Source organism: Orycteropus afer, unplaced genomic scaffold, assembly GCF_000298275.1.
Source record: "Orycteropus afer afer isolate SDZICR_OR568_19922 unplaced genomic scaffold, OryAfe1.0 scaffold00144, whole genome shotgun sequence".
Lineage (NCBI taxonomy): Eukaryota > Metazoa > Chordata > Mammalia > Tubulidentata > Orycteropodidae > Orycteropus > Orycteropus afer.
The window spans coordinates 1,788,079-1,804,305 of NW_006921731.1; the positions used below are offsets into that span (position 1 = coordinate 1,788,079).

General features: G+C 42.9%; 2 protein-coding genes across 2 annotated transcripts in view; both read left to right on the plus strand.

The window, feature by feature from the left end:
- Positions 1-5,735, plus strand: part of CIDEC (cell death inducing DFFA like effector c) — an 8,386-nt gene extending 2,651 nt beyond the window's left edge. Inside the window, exons 3-5 of the mRNA XM_007945826.2 lie at positions 2,705-2,863; positions 2,947-3,128; positions 5,573-5,735. Of these exons, the coding sequence (XP_007944017.1) occupies positions 2,705-2,863; positions 2,947-3,128; positions 5,573-5,735 (504 nt within the window). The remainder of the gene's footprint in view (positions 1-2,704; positions 2,864-2,946; positions 3,129-5,572) is intronic.
- Positions 5,736-11,523: 5,788 nt separating this feature from the next.
- RPUSD3 (RNA pseudouridine synthase D3) overlaps positions 11,524-16,227 on the plus strand; it is a 12,094-nt gene continuing 7,390 nt past the window's right edge. Inside the window, exons 1-7 of the mRNA XM_007945863.1 lie at positions 11,524-11,648; positions 11,956-12,095; positions 13,331-13,375; positions 13,517-13,616; positions 15,132-15,239; positions 15,326-15,410; positions 15,641-15,764. Of these exons, the coding sequence (XP_007944054.1) occupies positions 11,524-11,648; positions 11,956-12,095; positions 13,331-13,375; positions 13,517-13,616; positions 15,132-15,239; positions 15,326-15,410; positions 15,641-15,764 (727 nt within the window). The remainder of the gene's footprint in view (positions 11,649-11,955; positions 12,096-13,330; positions 13,376-13,516; positions 13,617-15,131; positions 15,240-15,325; positions 15,411-15,640; positions 15,765-16,227) is intronic.

Here is a 16,227-nt window from a genome sequence, read left to right on the forward strand (position 1 = left end):
TGATCATTCACATGAACTTATAGGCCCATTGTCTGCCAACCCTATATATGATCTTGGATACACTCTCCATTTAGACATACCTAATTGTTTAGCTTGTGGTGAGATAGTTTTCACTCTGATGCCAGCTCCAATGGATTGGTTGTGACTGCCTGGAGGAGAGTTGTGTAAACAATTAGTAATGTCTGTTATTTGGAAGAGGGCAGTATTTTGCCATTCCACACTAACAGTTCATCATCAGTGGTATTTTCAGAGCTGCCATAGAGCAACATCACTGAGTCTCCTTAAATAAAAGAAAAAGAGGTTTGTTGAGGGATAGAGATGGTCTGGACCAGGAAGATGTCCAAATTCACAGAGTGAAGATGGCTTCTCTGCTGGATAATGAGGAAGAAAACATTTTAGTACAGTTGGAGCAGGAACTAAAACTTATAAAATTATAATTGGCTGAAAGATAATCAGAAGTCAAAGGTGGGATATCTAAAAGCAGGGATTTAGCCGGGATAGGTAGATAAATGAAAACTAAGTGGGAGTACATGATTGGTTAAGGGTACATGATCGCGAGCTCTTCAGTTTATTACAGGATGATCACAGGACAATGGCAGGACAGGTTTTTCAGGTAACCTGTTATAAAAATAGTTTTTGCAAGCATGTCTCTTTCTGGGGGTCCATTGTAAAGATTTATTGATAATCTTGTGCTTCAAGATGCTTTGGGTATCTTGCATCTGTTTGACCATAGTGGAAAGACCCTCTGGGAATAGATAGTGATAATACTGTACCTGCCAGACCTCAGGGAAAAAGGAATGCTTCCTTTAGGGTTTATGGTCAGCATCAAGGCTAGAGGAACTGCTGTTAGACAAGACAGCTTTAAAATTCAACATGGATTCTAGACTCATGTTAAGACTTTCTCAGCTTTCAGACTGCTCTGTTTACACGCACCAAGTGTCCCTGATTTTAAGCTCTCATACAGAGTGTATTCTTGCTCTCAAGTGCTTTTTTCCAGTAGTTTATCAACTTGTAGAAGTGCCTGGAAGTTGAGGAACTGAACAGAATTTTAGAAATCTCCACCTTCTACATTCACCCAGGGCAAGAGAAAAACCAAAACCAAACCAACAAAAACAGTTACCAAAAGTCAACTCTGACCGATGGTGACCCCATGTATGTCAGAGTAGAATTGTGCTCCACAGGGTTTTCAAGGCTGATTTTTTTTTGGACGTAGATTGCCAGACCTTTCTTCTGAGGCCCCTCTGGGTGGACTCAAACCTCCAACCTTTTGTTAACAGTTGTTGTTGTTGTTGTTGTTATTGTAGAGTGCATTAATTGTTTACACCACCCAGGGACTCCTTAGATCTACCTTCCACACTGGTTTTCTATGTAAGACTTTATTAATAACTGGAAGATTTTCTGGAAACTATGGATCAGCTAAATTTCCAGAGGTAGAAACAAAGGTCATACAGCTATTGTGGATGATACACAGCTGGGAAGAATGTTTAATTTCCCCCACCTCCATCCTGCTTCCTCCCTCTCCATTCAATTGGTGGTGACTTCTCCCTCTGATTCTCCTACAGCCGCATCTACTCTTGTTCTGTATTAGTTGTGTGACCATGTATGTCACTGCCCCATTAGCGTATCAGGTGTGGGAACCTTCTCACCCGCATATGTACCTGGCACAGAACAAATGTTTGGATTAGGCTTCCAATTACTAGTCTGTTTAATGCATAGACATAATAGCTGGTCTAACCCCATATTCTAGGCTTTCTCCTTCATTTCCCTGAGTTAGGTCTGTTCTTCCTAGAAGTCAATTTCCCATCCTTTTTGAGGCTTCTGGCTGTGCCAGGTTATGTTTCCTATTCCTTGAATCAAAAGGGCTCTTTCACACTTGAGTTTGGACTCAGTACTGTTTTGCAACTTGGGGCTTGGGGATGAACCTTAAAAACATTATGCTAGGTGAAATCATATATTGTATTGTTCTATTTATAGGCAATGTCCAGCATAAGCAATTCTATAGAGACAGAAAGTAAATCAGTGGTTGGCAAGGGCTGGAAGAAGCAGGCAGTGAGAATGGCTGCTAACAGATGTTGGGTTTCTATTTGATGTGGTAAAAAAATACTCTGGAATTAGATAGTGGTGATCTGTGCACAACCTTGTGAATATATTAAAAATCATTCGGTGTACACTTTAAAGGGTGAACTATATGGTATGTGAATTATCTCTCAATTAAAAATTAAATATGTGGCTCCTATTATATTTTTGGGAGCTCTAGTGGCATAGTGCCTAAGGCTTTTGACTGCTAACCAGAAGGCTAGAGATTCAAACCTACCAACTTCACTACCAAACCACTCTTCAGAAGGAAGGTTGGACAATCTACTTCTGTAGTGATACCACTTTGGAAACCCAAGGAGGGGTCGCTATGAGTCAGATCCAACTTGACAGCAGTGAGTTTCGTTTTGGTTTATTATATGTTTATTGGACAATACAGTTAGAGTATTAACTATGAAGGCAGGTACCAAGAGGTACCATGACAAAGTCTTTGGATGATGATCCCACAACAGAGAGCCTGGGTTTCAGTTCCATCCCATAGAGCCTGGTCACCTGTTCCTTCTCTGCTAGGTCACCCCTTGCCCTGGAAGCTGAGGTAATATGGGTCTCCCATACACCAGCTCTGTGGCTCCATGGGGATGGCTGAAGCAGCACTAACTTTGTTCCCCAGGTCCGAGACACCCTGATGCTGGCAGACAAGCCCTTCTCTCTAGTGCTGGAGGAAGATGGCACAGTTGTAGAGACAGAAGACTATTTCCAGGCCCTGGCAGAGGACACAGTGTTCATAGTGCTCCAGAAGGGACAGAAATGGCAGTATTCATCAAAACAGGTGAGGGCCTACCTGTAGGGCAACAACTGGACACCCAAGGAGAAAGCCTTGGGGTAACCAACCACATTCTTGTCTTGATGCAGGGGTACCAACTCTCCCTCTCCCACAAACCTGCCAAGAAGATTGATGTGGCCTGTGTAACCTTTGACTTGTACAAGATGAACCCACAGGACTTCATTGGCTGCCTGAACGTGAAGGCAACTCTCTATGGCACATACTCCCTTTCCTATGATCTACACTGCTATGGGGCCAAGCGTATCATGAAGTGAGTGAATTGGGGTTAGCTGGAGACAGGGTGGGTGTTCAGCAAAGGAAGAGGACCTGTCTACTCACAACCACCTCCACCTTCTGAAAAAAAATAACAGTTAGCATTGTCTAAAACTTTAATGGCTTAACTAAGTGCTTTGGATTACACTACTGTATGCCAAAGGGATACACATCTCCTGGTGGAACCAGTCTGATTTGTTTGTTTTTGCAAATGTTAAAATGAATATTTATTTCTTAAACTTATACTCCCCCTCAAATGTTGTTCACAGAAACATAATAACTAAGACCTGAAAATGACAGGAAAATAAGCCCAGATTCAAACCCATCATCCCTGCCCAACCCCCCCTTTTTTTAATTAGTAGTGGAATCACAATGATTTTTATTTATTTTTGGATAGATTTAATTTTTATAAATACCTTCCACTACAGCCAGAGTCCCTGGGTACTGGAAACAGTTAAGCATTTGACTATTAGCTAGAAAGTACCCAGAAGCACCTTGGAAGAAAGCCCTGGCAATCTGCTTCCTACAAGTCACAGCTTTGAAAATCCTATGGAGCACAATTCTCTTCTGCAACACATGGGGTTGTCACCACAAGTTGGAATCGACTCCACGGCAACTGATGGTGCTAACAGTCCCTATAGCAACTTTTTTTTTTTTTTTTTTAATCTAAAATAGTAAGTTTTCCTAAATAGTATTTTAATCAACTTTTTAAAAATGAACATGTGTCAAAGATTTATTTAAGTCATTAGTAAAAGAACCAGCAAGAATTTTCAGTCAGCTCAAAGAAGAATTCCAAGTCCTACCAGGACAGAGTTTCATCAAGAATGCTGACATAAACAAGCATAAAATTAGTTTTTTCCAAGAAAGTAGGAGGGAAATCAACTGTCCCTCCATAGGGCAGAATTTATTTGCATGTCTATGGACAAGAGTTATTTGTATTCTCTAATCAACTTCTTTTAATTTTAAAAAGTTGATTCAAATTTTAAGTATCACAGGAAGCATGCACTCACCCACCCACTGCCATTGAGCCAATTCCAACTTGTAACAACCATTTTAGGACAAGGTAGAACTGCCCTATAGGAGCTCTGGTGGTGCAGTGCCTAAGGCATTTGACTGCAAAGCAGAAAGTTGATGGTTTTGCTAACCACCAGCCCCTCCGTGGAAGGAAGATGAGACAATCTACTTCCACCTTGGAAACTCAATGGGAGTCACTATGAGTCAGAATTGACTCAATAGCAGTGATTTTGGTTTTTTGGTTTTATAGGGTTCCCAAAACTGTAAATCTTTATGGAAGCAGACAGCCTCATCTTTTTCCCACGGAGCAGCTGGTGGATTTGAACCACTGACCTTTTGGTTCGCAGTCAAATGCTTTAATCACTATGCCACCAGAGTGCCTTCAGGAAGCATAAGGATATGTTAAATCATAAGACAAATACTATTGTTGTTGTGTGCCATCGAGTCAAACCCAACTCATAGTGACCCCTCCTTTGGTTTCCGAGGCAGTATCACTACGGAAGTAGGATTGCCCAACCTTCCTTCCGAGGAGTGGCTGGTGGGTTTGAACCGCCAGCCTTCTGGTTAGCAGTCAAGTGTCTTAGGCACTACGCTACCAGAGCTCCTATACTCTGATTACAGAGCCAAAACCAGTTGTTACTCTGCTATCCTACCTGTAAGATGAAATGTTGGAACCACCTTCAGGTTCAGCACTTTGAGGCCAGCCAGGATTCTATGGCTCCCGAGAGCCTGGACACAGGCTAGTGTCACTGCCCTGACAACCACTCTGAGGGTAAAGTGTCTTAGCCACTATGCTACCAGAGCTCCCTCTATTGCTGTAGTGTTTGTCAAATTTAACTGCTCCAGGTATGCTTTTAGAAATTCTCACTTCCTTAGGTGATTGTAGCTACTAGCTACTGAGGCTGAGGTGCTATAATTAGTCCAAAGCCTCAAAGTTAGGGAATGGAAGAACATGGTTGTTAGCCAGTTTCTTCTGACAATTTCCTCTTCTCCTCAGTTGCTAGATTCCAAATGACTTGGAAGTCTAGGACAGAGTGTCATGAAGGGGAGAGACATGTTTTATAGACCAATGTGACTATTCCAAGGGAGTATTAAAAAAAAAAAAAAAAGCCTTATTAAATGGACTTGAATTTTGCATGAGAAAGTGAGGTTCTGGACAGCTGAACCACCTTCTCATTTCATATAATGCCTATAGACCCCTTTCCATTTGCTGAGGCCAGGCAGTATGTGTTCCTGTTTGCATATCACTCTATAATTTACAAAGTATTTTTAGTCCTACCACCTCAGCAGTACTCCCATTTCACTGGTGATGCAAATTGCCAAAAACTTCTTCCAGGTCAGGCTGGGAGTAAGAAGGTAAAGGCATTTAAGGGGATGTAGGAGGGGTATTCTTCATGATTTGACCCAGTGACTTCTCTTTCCATCCAGGGAAGCTCTTCGCTGGGCCCTCTTCAGCATGCAGGCCACAGGCCATGTGCTGCTTGGTACCTCCTGTTACATGCAGCAGCTCCTGGATGCCACAGAGGAAGGGCAGAACCCCAAGGGCAAGGCTTTGTCCCTCATTCCGACCTGTCTGAAGATAATGCAATGAAGGCTCAAGTCCTTGGAGGCCTTCCCCAGCCAAGGACTAGACTGGGGAGCCTATACTTAGCCTCGGAATCCGTAAGCCTAGCAGCTAGCTTACCTTCCCACATCTCCCTCAGCTCACTGGATCATGAATGAGAAAGCAGGAGGACAGGCTGGAAATCCGGGGTAGGCTGGCCAAAGGAGAACTGTGGGTTCTTGGCCTGGCCCAGCTCCTTCTTGCCCAAGGTGGCTTAGCTGACCAAGAATTGGTCATGAGCAGGCTCCCTGAACATGAAGGTGTCATGAAGGGGCATTAAGTCTGCCCCTTGGAAACCTGTGTTCATATCTTATGCTCCCATCTCACTCCCTACCTCCTGGTTCCCCTATCCCAAATACTCCTGTGTGGACTGTCAAGCCCACTAGTGTATTATATTAGAGAGTATATAATAAATTATTTACGCTCATACATCTTCTTTACCTGTGTTCTTTGGGGTGGCCTTCTGTCTGAAAAGTTATAAAGGCCTGAGGGAGGAAAGGAATCTGTTTTCAAACCATTTGCCATAACATGGGACTTGAAAATAAAAAAAAAGGTTGTTGTTGTGTTGACTCTGATTCATGGCAATCTCATGTGTGTCAGAGTAGAATTATGTTCCATAAGACTTTTGATGGCTAATTTTTTCAGAAATAGATTGCCAGGCCTTTTCCCTGAGGCACTCTGGGTAAAAAACCTCCAACTTTTCAGTTAGCAGGCCAGCATGTTAACTGTTTGTACCACTCAGGGATTCCAACATGGACTATGGATTACAGGAAATGGATATCACTTTCTATTAAAAATAAATGCAGTTGATTTTGGAACAAAAGTCTGTTTAATCTGATACTTGAGCAAACCATGTACTCAATATAATAAGTGACAATTTCCAAGTTAGATTGCCTATTAGAAGGGTTTAAATGGAAAAGGTACAATTAAGGCACTCTTCTAATTAAGTGTTTAAGTGGGGAATGCACTAATCAAGGTGTAACTCGGCTTTCCTATGCCTACCTTAGCTTGCCAGTCAGCTTACCTTTTCCATTGAGAACTTTCAGGATTTCACAGCAAGCTGTTAGGGAGCTACAGAGTATTATTTTCTCATCAGTGTGAGCTGGCATTTCTCCTGATCGGGCAACCAAGACAAGCAAGGAAGGTTGGATTTGAAGGTGACTGCTTTAGTCTGTGACACTCAGATTCAAAAACTCATTTCATGACCCTTACTATAAAGCTAAGAAGCCCTGCTGGTGCAGTGGTTAAGCGCTCAGCTGCTAACTAAAAACTTGGGGGTTCAACACACTAACCACTCCACAGGAGAAAGATGTGGCAATCTGCTTCCATAAAGGTTTACGACTTTGGAAACCTATGGGGCAGTTCTGCACTGTTTGCCAGATTACCAAAGCTAGAGTTTGGAGAGTTGGTGCAGGCAACTGACCCAGAACCCTGTAACCCTATGTGGGAAAAGCTGCCAAACTAGTGTAGGAGTACTTGCTATTCTGAGCTCTTGCTCTTGCAGTTTTGGCTGGAGGCCTAGCTCAGGGCTAGGCTGGCTCCACGGGCTGGCCTTCTGGCTTGAAGACCTGATGTTTCCCCTCAGAAAAAAAAATACCAAACTCACTGCTGTCGAGTCAGATCCAACTCATAGTGACCCCTCCTTGGATTTCTGAGGTGGCATCACTATGGAAGTAGATTGCCCAATCTTCCTTCCAAGGAGTGGCTGATGGGTTTGAATCACTAGGCTTCTGGTTACCAGTCAAATGCCTTAGGCACTACGCCACCAAAGTTTTCCCTAGCACAGAAGATATTCCCATCAACCCTTGCTGAAACTGTGGTCTACTTACCCCTCATGTGAAGTTACTGATAAATGATTGAGGTGGGGGTGGGGGATGGAAGCATAGTATTTGTCCCAAACTCCCCTCTCTCTGTGAAGAGGAATGTAGCATCAGGATTGGAGGAGACTCATTAACAGCCTGCGATATGCAGATGACACAACCTTATTTGCTGAAAGCTAAGAATAGCAGAAGCACTTACTGATGAAGATCAAAGACTACAGCATTCAGCGTGGATCACACCACAAAATAAAGAAAACAAAAGTCCTCACAACTGAATCAACAAGCAACAGCATGATAAACGCAGAAAAGATTGAAGTTGTCAAGGATTTCCTTTTACTTGGATTCACAATCAACACCCATGGAAGTAGCAATCAAGAAATCAAAGGACAATACAATAATACTAATGAAAAGGAAGACACAGAGAGGTGCATAAGAGTACAGACAACAATAATAAATCCTTTTACACATATAATACTGTGTTATCAGTGATAACAAACATTAATCTATGGGTAAATAGATGGATAGACAGGCTGAATGATCAGGTATGTCTAGGCAAAAGGGAATATTTCCGTGATCATATATAAGGTTGGCAGACAGTGTTTCCACATACGCATCTGTATGTGCTATAAAAATGTCCATATATGTAATAGAGTTAACAAGGGGCAAAGTTATGATAACTTCTTATCCACAGCCAACCACACTGAAGGAGTGAGTAGGTGACCTGTGGTTTGAGACCATGATTGCAGAGGACATCAAGCTCAACTAGCATAAAATACTACACAAAAACATTGTTCTACATTCTACTTAGTGAGTATCGACTGGGGTCTTAAAAGCTTGCAAGCAGCCATCTAGATGCAACAATGGATGAAGAAAACCAAAATCACATGGAAACAATTAATCCAAGGGACTAGTAGACCATTTGATTCTCAGCCTATATGACCATGAGACCAGAAGAACTAGATGGTTCCTGGATACCCCGGTCAACTACTCAGAAAGGGATCAGTGCAGGAGATCCTGGATAGAGTGGGAGAACAATGTGGAACTAAACTCAAAATCATAAAACAAGGCCAGGTTTACTGGTCTGATAGAGCCTGGTGAGACCTCTGAGACTATGGCCCCTAGTTATTCTTCAGGTCTGGATTTGAACTCACTCCTGGGGCTTCCAGCCAAACAATAGACAGGCATATAGGATGAACATTTACATCAGGTAGATACATTCCTTAGAGTGATCAATTGTGGGAGAACAGAAGGGCAGTGCTTACACAGCCAGATAGCTGGGGTAAGGGGGGCCAGGAATGCATAAGAAAGAAGGACACAGAGAAGAGGTAACTACAGGGAGGAAATGGGAAGAGAGCTGTTATATTGTGGGGAATTGCAGTTAATGTCATGAAACAAAATGTGTATGAACTGCTGTATGGAAGATGAATTTGCTTTGTAAACTTTCACCCAAATCACATACACACACACACACACACACACAAAAAAAAAAAGAAATCAAAAGACATACTGCATTGGGCAAATCTGCTGTAAAAGACCTCTTTAAAGTGTTAAGAAGCAAAGACATCACCTTGAGGAGTAAGATGTGCCTGACCCAACCCATGGTATTTTCAGTTGCTTCATAGGTATGCAAAAGCTGAACAATGAATAAGGAAGACAGCAGAAAAATTGATGGCTTTGAATTATGGTCTTGGTGAAGAATATTAAATATACCATGGACTGCCAGAAGAATGAACAAATCTGTCTTAGGAGAAATATAGCCAAAATGCTTCTTAGAAGCAAGGATGGTAAGACTTCATCTCACATAATTTGTACATGTTATCAGGAGGGACTGGACCCTGGAGAAGGACATCATGCTTGGTAAACTAGAAGATCAGTGAAAAGGAGGAGGAGCCTCAACTAGATGAATTGACACAGTGGCTGCAACAATGGGCTCAACACAGCAACCACTGTGAGAATGGCACAGGACTGTGCAGTGTTTTGTTTTGTTGTGCACAGGTCACAAGGAATTGGAATTAACTCAGCAACACCTAACAAGTGTGTGTGTGTGTGTGTATGTGTGAAGAAATACATCAATGAGGTAAAAGTTTAAACAGTACAGGAGGATAAAAATCGTAAGTTCATCTTCCTACCTCTTATTCCTTCTCCAGAAACAACCACCATATCATTTTTGTGTATCCTTCCAGAACATAAGAGTATATGTGCATAAATCACATATATATGCATGTTCTTTTCCTACACTTTGCTTTTTTGATCTATCCTGACGATAGACTCACATTAGCACATTAAAACAAACAAACAAAAAATTCACTGCCATGGAATCAGATCCTACTCACAGCAACCCCTCCTTGGGTTTCCAAGGCAGTATCACTACAGAAGTGAAGAGTGGTTGGTGGGTTTGAATCGCCAGTTTCTGGTTAGCAGTACTATACATTTTTATTAATGGCTTCATGGTAGAGATATACAGTGAAACCTCTAAGGGCCAGAACTCAATGGGATTGTCTTGTTTTTCTAGGTCTCGCAAGTTTTCCGCCTTTGACAGGGAGCAATCTTACTATTTTTTTTTTTTTTTTTAACATTCGTTTTAGTGGAAAATATTTGAGTTTTCCTTCTCTGGTAGGTTTCTGCCTTACACAGGTTCTGGCTTTCAGAATCAATTGTATTACAATTGATTTAAGCAGTCTTCTGTTGATGGATTTAAGTTACTTACAATTTTTGCTAATACAATGAATTGAAAAAGTTATAGTGCTCTTAGTAAACACACAGGCTGCAAGTAGGTTTTATATAGTTATAATTATAGAATTTGCAATCTGCTTCATAAAAATTACAGTCAAGAAAACCCTATGGGGTAGTTCTACTCTGTCATATGGTGTCACTATGAGTTGGAATTGACTCCATGGCACATAAAAACAATTATCTTCTCATTTATCCTTGTTACTTCCTCTCTCTGCTTACCCCTTTCTTCTCCTCCTTGCACACCTTTATCTCCTGGTAGATTTTTATTACAGTAGTTTTTCACAGTTCATCTCAGATGGCCCTTTTGCTTGGAAACTCTCTGATATCTGATTTCACCTCTGTCCATCATTGCTCTTCTTTACCTCAGCATCTGCACAGCATTTAACAAGGGGACAGTAATGCTGTGACCCCAATCCTCTGTGTTTCCAGCACAGAGATGCCAAGGTCTAGCGTAGAGTTTGCTGTTGTTCTTGTTAGGTACCTTAGAGTTGATTCCGACTCAAAGTAACCTAATGTGACAGGATGGAACTCACTCATAAGGTTTTCTTGTAATCCTTACTGCAGCAGTTGGCCAGGTCTTTTCTACTGCAGAGTTGCTGAGGTGGGTTTCGCTGGGTAAGTTTCGACCGCCAGTCTTTCGGTTAGCAGCCCAGTGCTAAACCATTACTTCACCACAGCTCCTCGGATAGAGTTAGCATTCAAAAAATATTGAATGAGCTATGTATTAATTTTATTTTGCCTATAGATCCCACTGCAGGACAAATTTGTTTCCTAATTTTGAAATTTGTTTTGTTTTGCTTTAACAAATAAATTCTGTAGTTAAATTTTGATGCCTTTGGCCTTTTTCTCCTTTTGAATTATGCAATGGGCTGTGTTCTAGGAGCAGGTTTACTAGACTAAAGGGTGTAAGTTATTTTTTGTGTGGGATGTGTATGTGTGTTTTGCCAATTTGCCTTACGAAATTGTGCACAATGGTGTTTTTCTGAGCTCAGAAGGCTCATAAAAATTGGAGCGGTGATCAGAAAACTCTGATCTTTCCTCTCAGTTTTGTCCCGCCCAGTGCCTCAGTTTTCCCTAAACCACCTAGAGTAAACGTTTTCATTTCCTTCCCGGGAAGAAGCAAAGCTCCGCCTTCTCACTGTTCGGCGCTGTCTCCTGGCTATTCCGATTGATAGCCAATCTGACCAATCAGCGCGCTTCGAGGGCTGTCCTTCTGGACGCACATGCTCACTGTCTTAGTGCCGGAGATGGTTGGCTGCAGTGTTTTGCGCCAGGTCTGGTTTGGCTGGCGGCGGAGCCTAGGGTTTCGCTTAGCATCCAAGGCCTCAGGCTTTGGCACCAAAGCCCGGTGATTATGGCCTCCTCTCGTGTGGGAGAGAGGCAGGGGAAGGGTGTGTGCAGGATTTGGAGTTAGGTAGATATAAGCTGTAATGATGGCTCTGTTGTGTGTCTCTAAGCAAGTCACTCGGTCTCTCTGAGCCTCAGTTCCCTACTCTATAAAATGGGGCAAGCTGAACCTGACTTTTTTGGGAAGTTCAGCTCAGGCAATCTGAGGAAGTAGCAGGAGATAGGAATGGTGTGTGAGGGAGAGGTGTGTGGAGACAGGAATGTGGCACCGGGAAACATCCCCCATTTACATCTGCCTTCCTTTCCAGGCATCAGCTACAACCTCGAGCCTCCAGTAAATGGTCGGGACGCTCCGGGGACCAGCCATTCCTGGGTTTGATGCGGCTGGAGAACCTCAGTCACGAAGAGCTGGTTGATGTGCTGAGGGCAGCCGTGTTGGATCAAAAAGGTGAGGGGTGAGAGAGAGAGTTGCACAGAGACCCGGGAGGGGAGCCTGCCGTTCTGATCCTTCTAGAAGGCTGGCTGGGTTCCTAAGTTCTAGGGGTCTGAAATCCTAGAAGCCCCGCGTTCAAATCCCAGTTGTGCCTCCACTAGCAGCTTGAGTGGGGGTGAGCTAGTAACTAGAGAGCCTTGCACACAGTAGGATTCGTTATGGGAATTTATATAATAATAAATTACTGTTTATTAATAGATGAAACACAGGCTTTAGAGTCAGACAGTTAGGCTCTGTACCAGCTTGCTGTGTGGCTTTAGGAAAATCACTTAATTTCTCTGAGCCTCAATTTCTCCATTCAGTGATTTATTCATTTTCTTAACTATTATTTATTGAGTACCAGCTATGTTCTTGGCACTGTCTATACAGTGCTGAACAAGATAAATATGGTTCCTACTCTCATAGTGGCTAAGACACTTGCCTGCTAACCAGACGGCTGGCGGTTCAAACCCACCAGCCACTCCTCGGAAGGAAGGTTGGGCAATCCTACTTCCGTAGTGATACTGCCTCGGAAACCCAAGGAGGGGTCGCTATGAGTCGGGGCTGACTCGACGGCACATAACAACAACTCTCAGGGAGCCAACATTCTAGCAGGAGAAATGGATGAACTTAATAGTGATTTAAAAAAAAACAAAAAAACAACCCATTGCCACCGAGTCAATTCTGATTCATAGTGACCCCCATTGGGTTTCCAAGGCTGTAAATCTTTATGGAAGTAGATTGCCTCATTTTCCTCCTGTGGAGCAGCTGGTGGGTTTGAACCATTGAATGACCTGGTTAGCAGCCAAATGTCTTAGTCACTACACCACCAGAACTCTTTTAATAGTGATAAGTGCTATGGATAAAGTAAAACAGAGTATTGTGATGGTGAGACGCTGGCGAGAGCAGAGCAAACATTACATTGGGGTTTCAGGCCTCTGGTGATGACATTTGAGCCAAGATGATATATACAGGAGCCAGACATGTGAAAGTCTGGGGCAGAGGAAATGGCAAGTGCAAAGGTCCTGGGGTAGCCACAGACTTGGCATATTCAAGGGACAGAAAAACTTCGGTTTAGGATAGGATTGATAACTTTTGACTAAGTTGTTATGAGCTCATATGCTAACATAAATGAGAAAGTACTTTATAAACTGTTGCAGAAAGGTTAACTGTTGCTTTTGCTGATGTTCATGTAAAATCATGTGTTTCAGGACCTCTGGTGACAGTCAACAAGCCACAGGGGCTGCCAGTAACAGGTAAGGACAGAGGGCAGGGGAAGGGAATGCTGTGAAAGGAGGTTTCCTGTCTAGAGGGGAGGGAAGAGTGAAGAGAAAGTGATGGTGGGATAAAGTTTTGGCCTCTGGGCACAACTTGTACTTATCCTTCTTCTTTCCTAGGCAAACCAGGAGACCTGACACTGCTTTCTGTGCTGCCAGAGTTAAGCCAGTCCCTGGGGCTCAGGGAGCGAGAGCTCCAGGTTGTCCGAGCACCTGGGAAGTAAGTGGTAGGGGGTAGGTAATAAGAAGGTAGGAGGACAAGGAACCGCCTGGGTGAAAAGACAGATGCTTGGGAATGAGAAAAGACAATTTCCACAGAAAGGTTTGGGATCATAGAAGTAGGATATGAGGACTAGGAAAAGGAGAAGGAAGCTGACAGATCTGGATTCCAATTCCAACTCTTCCATGCACAAACTATGTGATCCTAAGCAAAGAACAAAACATCTCTGAGCCTCAGTCCCTTTAACTGTAAAACAGAGATAATAATACCTACTTCATGCTCAGTGTGCAGGCACTTTCCCAATTCTATAGCCATGGCAAACATCACTAGTCAATCCATGATACTCATTCCTCCAACCACCATTGATTAGAAATGATATCTGAGCTGAAAATCTTTCTGCAAGTCCACAAATTCATGGGCTTGTGAAATTTAATGATTTAAGAACTAACATAAATCCAGCAATCCTAATCCCAGGTATATACCCAAAAGAGGTGAAGGCAGGAATGCAAACAGAAACCTGTACACTAATGTTCATTGCAGTAGGTTTCATAGTAGCCAAAAGGTGAAAACAACTGAATGTCTGTCAACAGATGAATTGATAAACAAAATGCAGTATAAACACTATGGAATATTATGCAGCCATAAAGAGAAATGAAGTCCTGATGTATGCCACAATGAATGAAGCTTGGAAACATTACTCTGAGTGAAATAAATCAGTTCAGAAAGCACAAATACTGTATGATTCCACTTATATAAAATAAGCAAATATATAAAAACCAAAGATTATTAATGATTACCGGAGGTGGGGAGAGGGGAGAGTTTTTATTTGGGGAGCACTGAGTTTATGTTAATGGTGGTAGAATGTTTTGGAACAGGATAACGATAATGATGGCACAACATGAAAAATGTAATCAATGTCATTAAATTGTAAATGTGGGAGTTGTTGTGTTGGCAAATGTTTTAGTACATGTATTATCACCACAATTAAAAAGAAAAAAGCTAACATATATAAAATCCCTAGTATAGTGTGTCTCACACAAGGGAGACAGACACTCAGTCATTCTGTGCCATCGATTCTAATGTATAGTCATCCCATGTGACAGAACTACCACATACGGTTTTCTAAGCTATAATCTTTATGGAAGCAGATTGTCAGGTCTTCCTCAGAGCTGCTGGGTGGGTTTGAACCATCAACCTTTCAGTTAGCAGCTGTGTGCTTAAACATTGTGCCACCAGGACATCTTAGACACTCAGCAAATGGTGGTAATATTTTTTATGACTTTTGGCTCTCAGTTCCCTAGGGACCAGGGAAAAATAAGAAAAACATTAAAGTACATAGTCATGTTATCAAACAAGGGGAAGCCTTACCTATTCCTCAGGAGGATGTCTGGGTTATTATAGTGCTGGTGTTACTGTTTGGCATTGAGCAGGTTAGTACTCCTTCTAGGGGTCTCCTTTTCCTGTGGGTGAACCCCACAGAGACTTTAACTTGTGTAATTTGTCTCCTTCCTCCAGGGATTGCTCTGGGCTTGTACTCCTTTCCAGTTGTCCCCAGACTACAAATCACCTTCAGAAGTTCTTCACTCACTCACGGAGAGTCCAAAGACCCACAGCCACCTACTGGTGAGGAGTTCTGGGAGGCTCTCAGGGTGGTAGAGAGGTCCCAGCAGGCCATTTTGTGACCTCCTCTTGCCCCTTTTTCCCTGCAGTGCCATCACTGATGGGATCCCAGCTACCTTTGAGGGGAAGATCCAAGCAGCTCTGAAACTGGAACACACAGATGGGGTTGATCTCGTGAGTCAGGTTGAGGAAGAGGGAGGTCCTCCCACACGGGTTTCCTTGCTTAGGAGTCAAGGGTATAGATTTGGGGTGGCTGGCTCTCCTGTCTCAAGATAGGCAAGTGACCACTCCTATACTGTGGCCCTGTTCTTAAACTGCTCAGGGAGGGTCTGGGTGGAGCTAAAGCTCCCAGGCAATGTGTGATGCTTGTTTATTTGGTGGGGGCGGGGGGACTGGCACTGCAGGTAGTTCCAGTAAAGCCCCCATCCCGAAGAGACATCCTGGAAGGTGTCAAGAGGACCCTCAGCCACTTCCGTGTGGTAGCCACAGGCTCTGGCTGTGCCCTGGTTCAGCTGCAGCCACTGACAGGTGAGTATAGAGCTCCAGCCAGCCTTTGGGACTGTATTTGGCTGGAGGAGGTAAAGACGGGAGAGGAAAGTGGTAGTATTCAGTGGCAGCCTGGAGAGCTTTTGATGGACCCCTAAGGTATATGTGATCAGGCCCAGCTGGAGGAGGTGGCATTTGTGCTGTCAGTCAAATCATCATACATCTTTTTTTTTTTCTCTCCCTCTTACTTATAGCACTCAGGATCTTCTTTTTGTCTGTGGTGCTCTGCAGTTTCACTGTGATGAATCTAGGTCTATGGATTTAGTTTTATTTATCCCGATTGGGATTCACTGTACTTCCTGAATCTATGGATTACTGTATTTTATCAATCCTAGAAAAAAAGCCCCAATGACCAAACATGCAATCAGGATGTGTTAATTATCACTGGTGACTGGAATGCAAAAGTTGGAAACAAAGAAGAATCACCGGTAGTTGGAAAATTTGG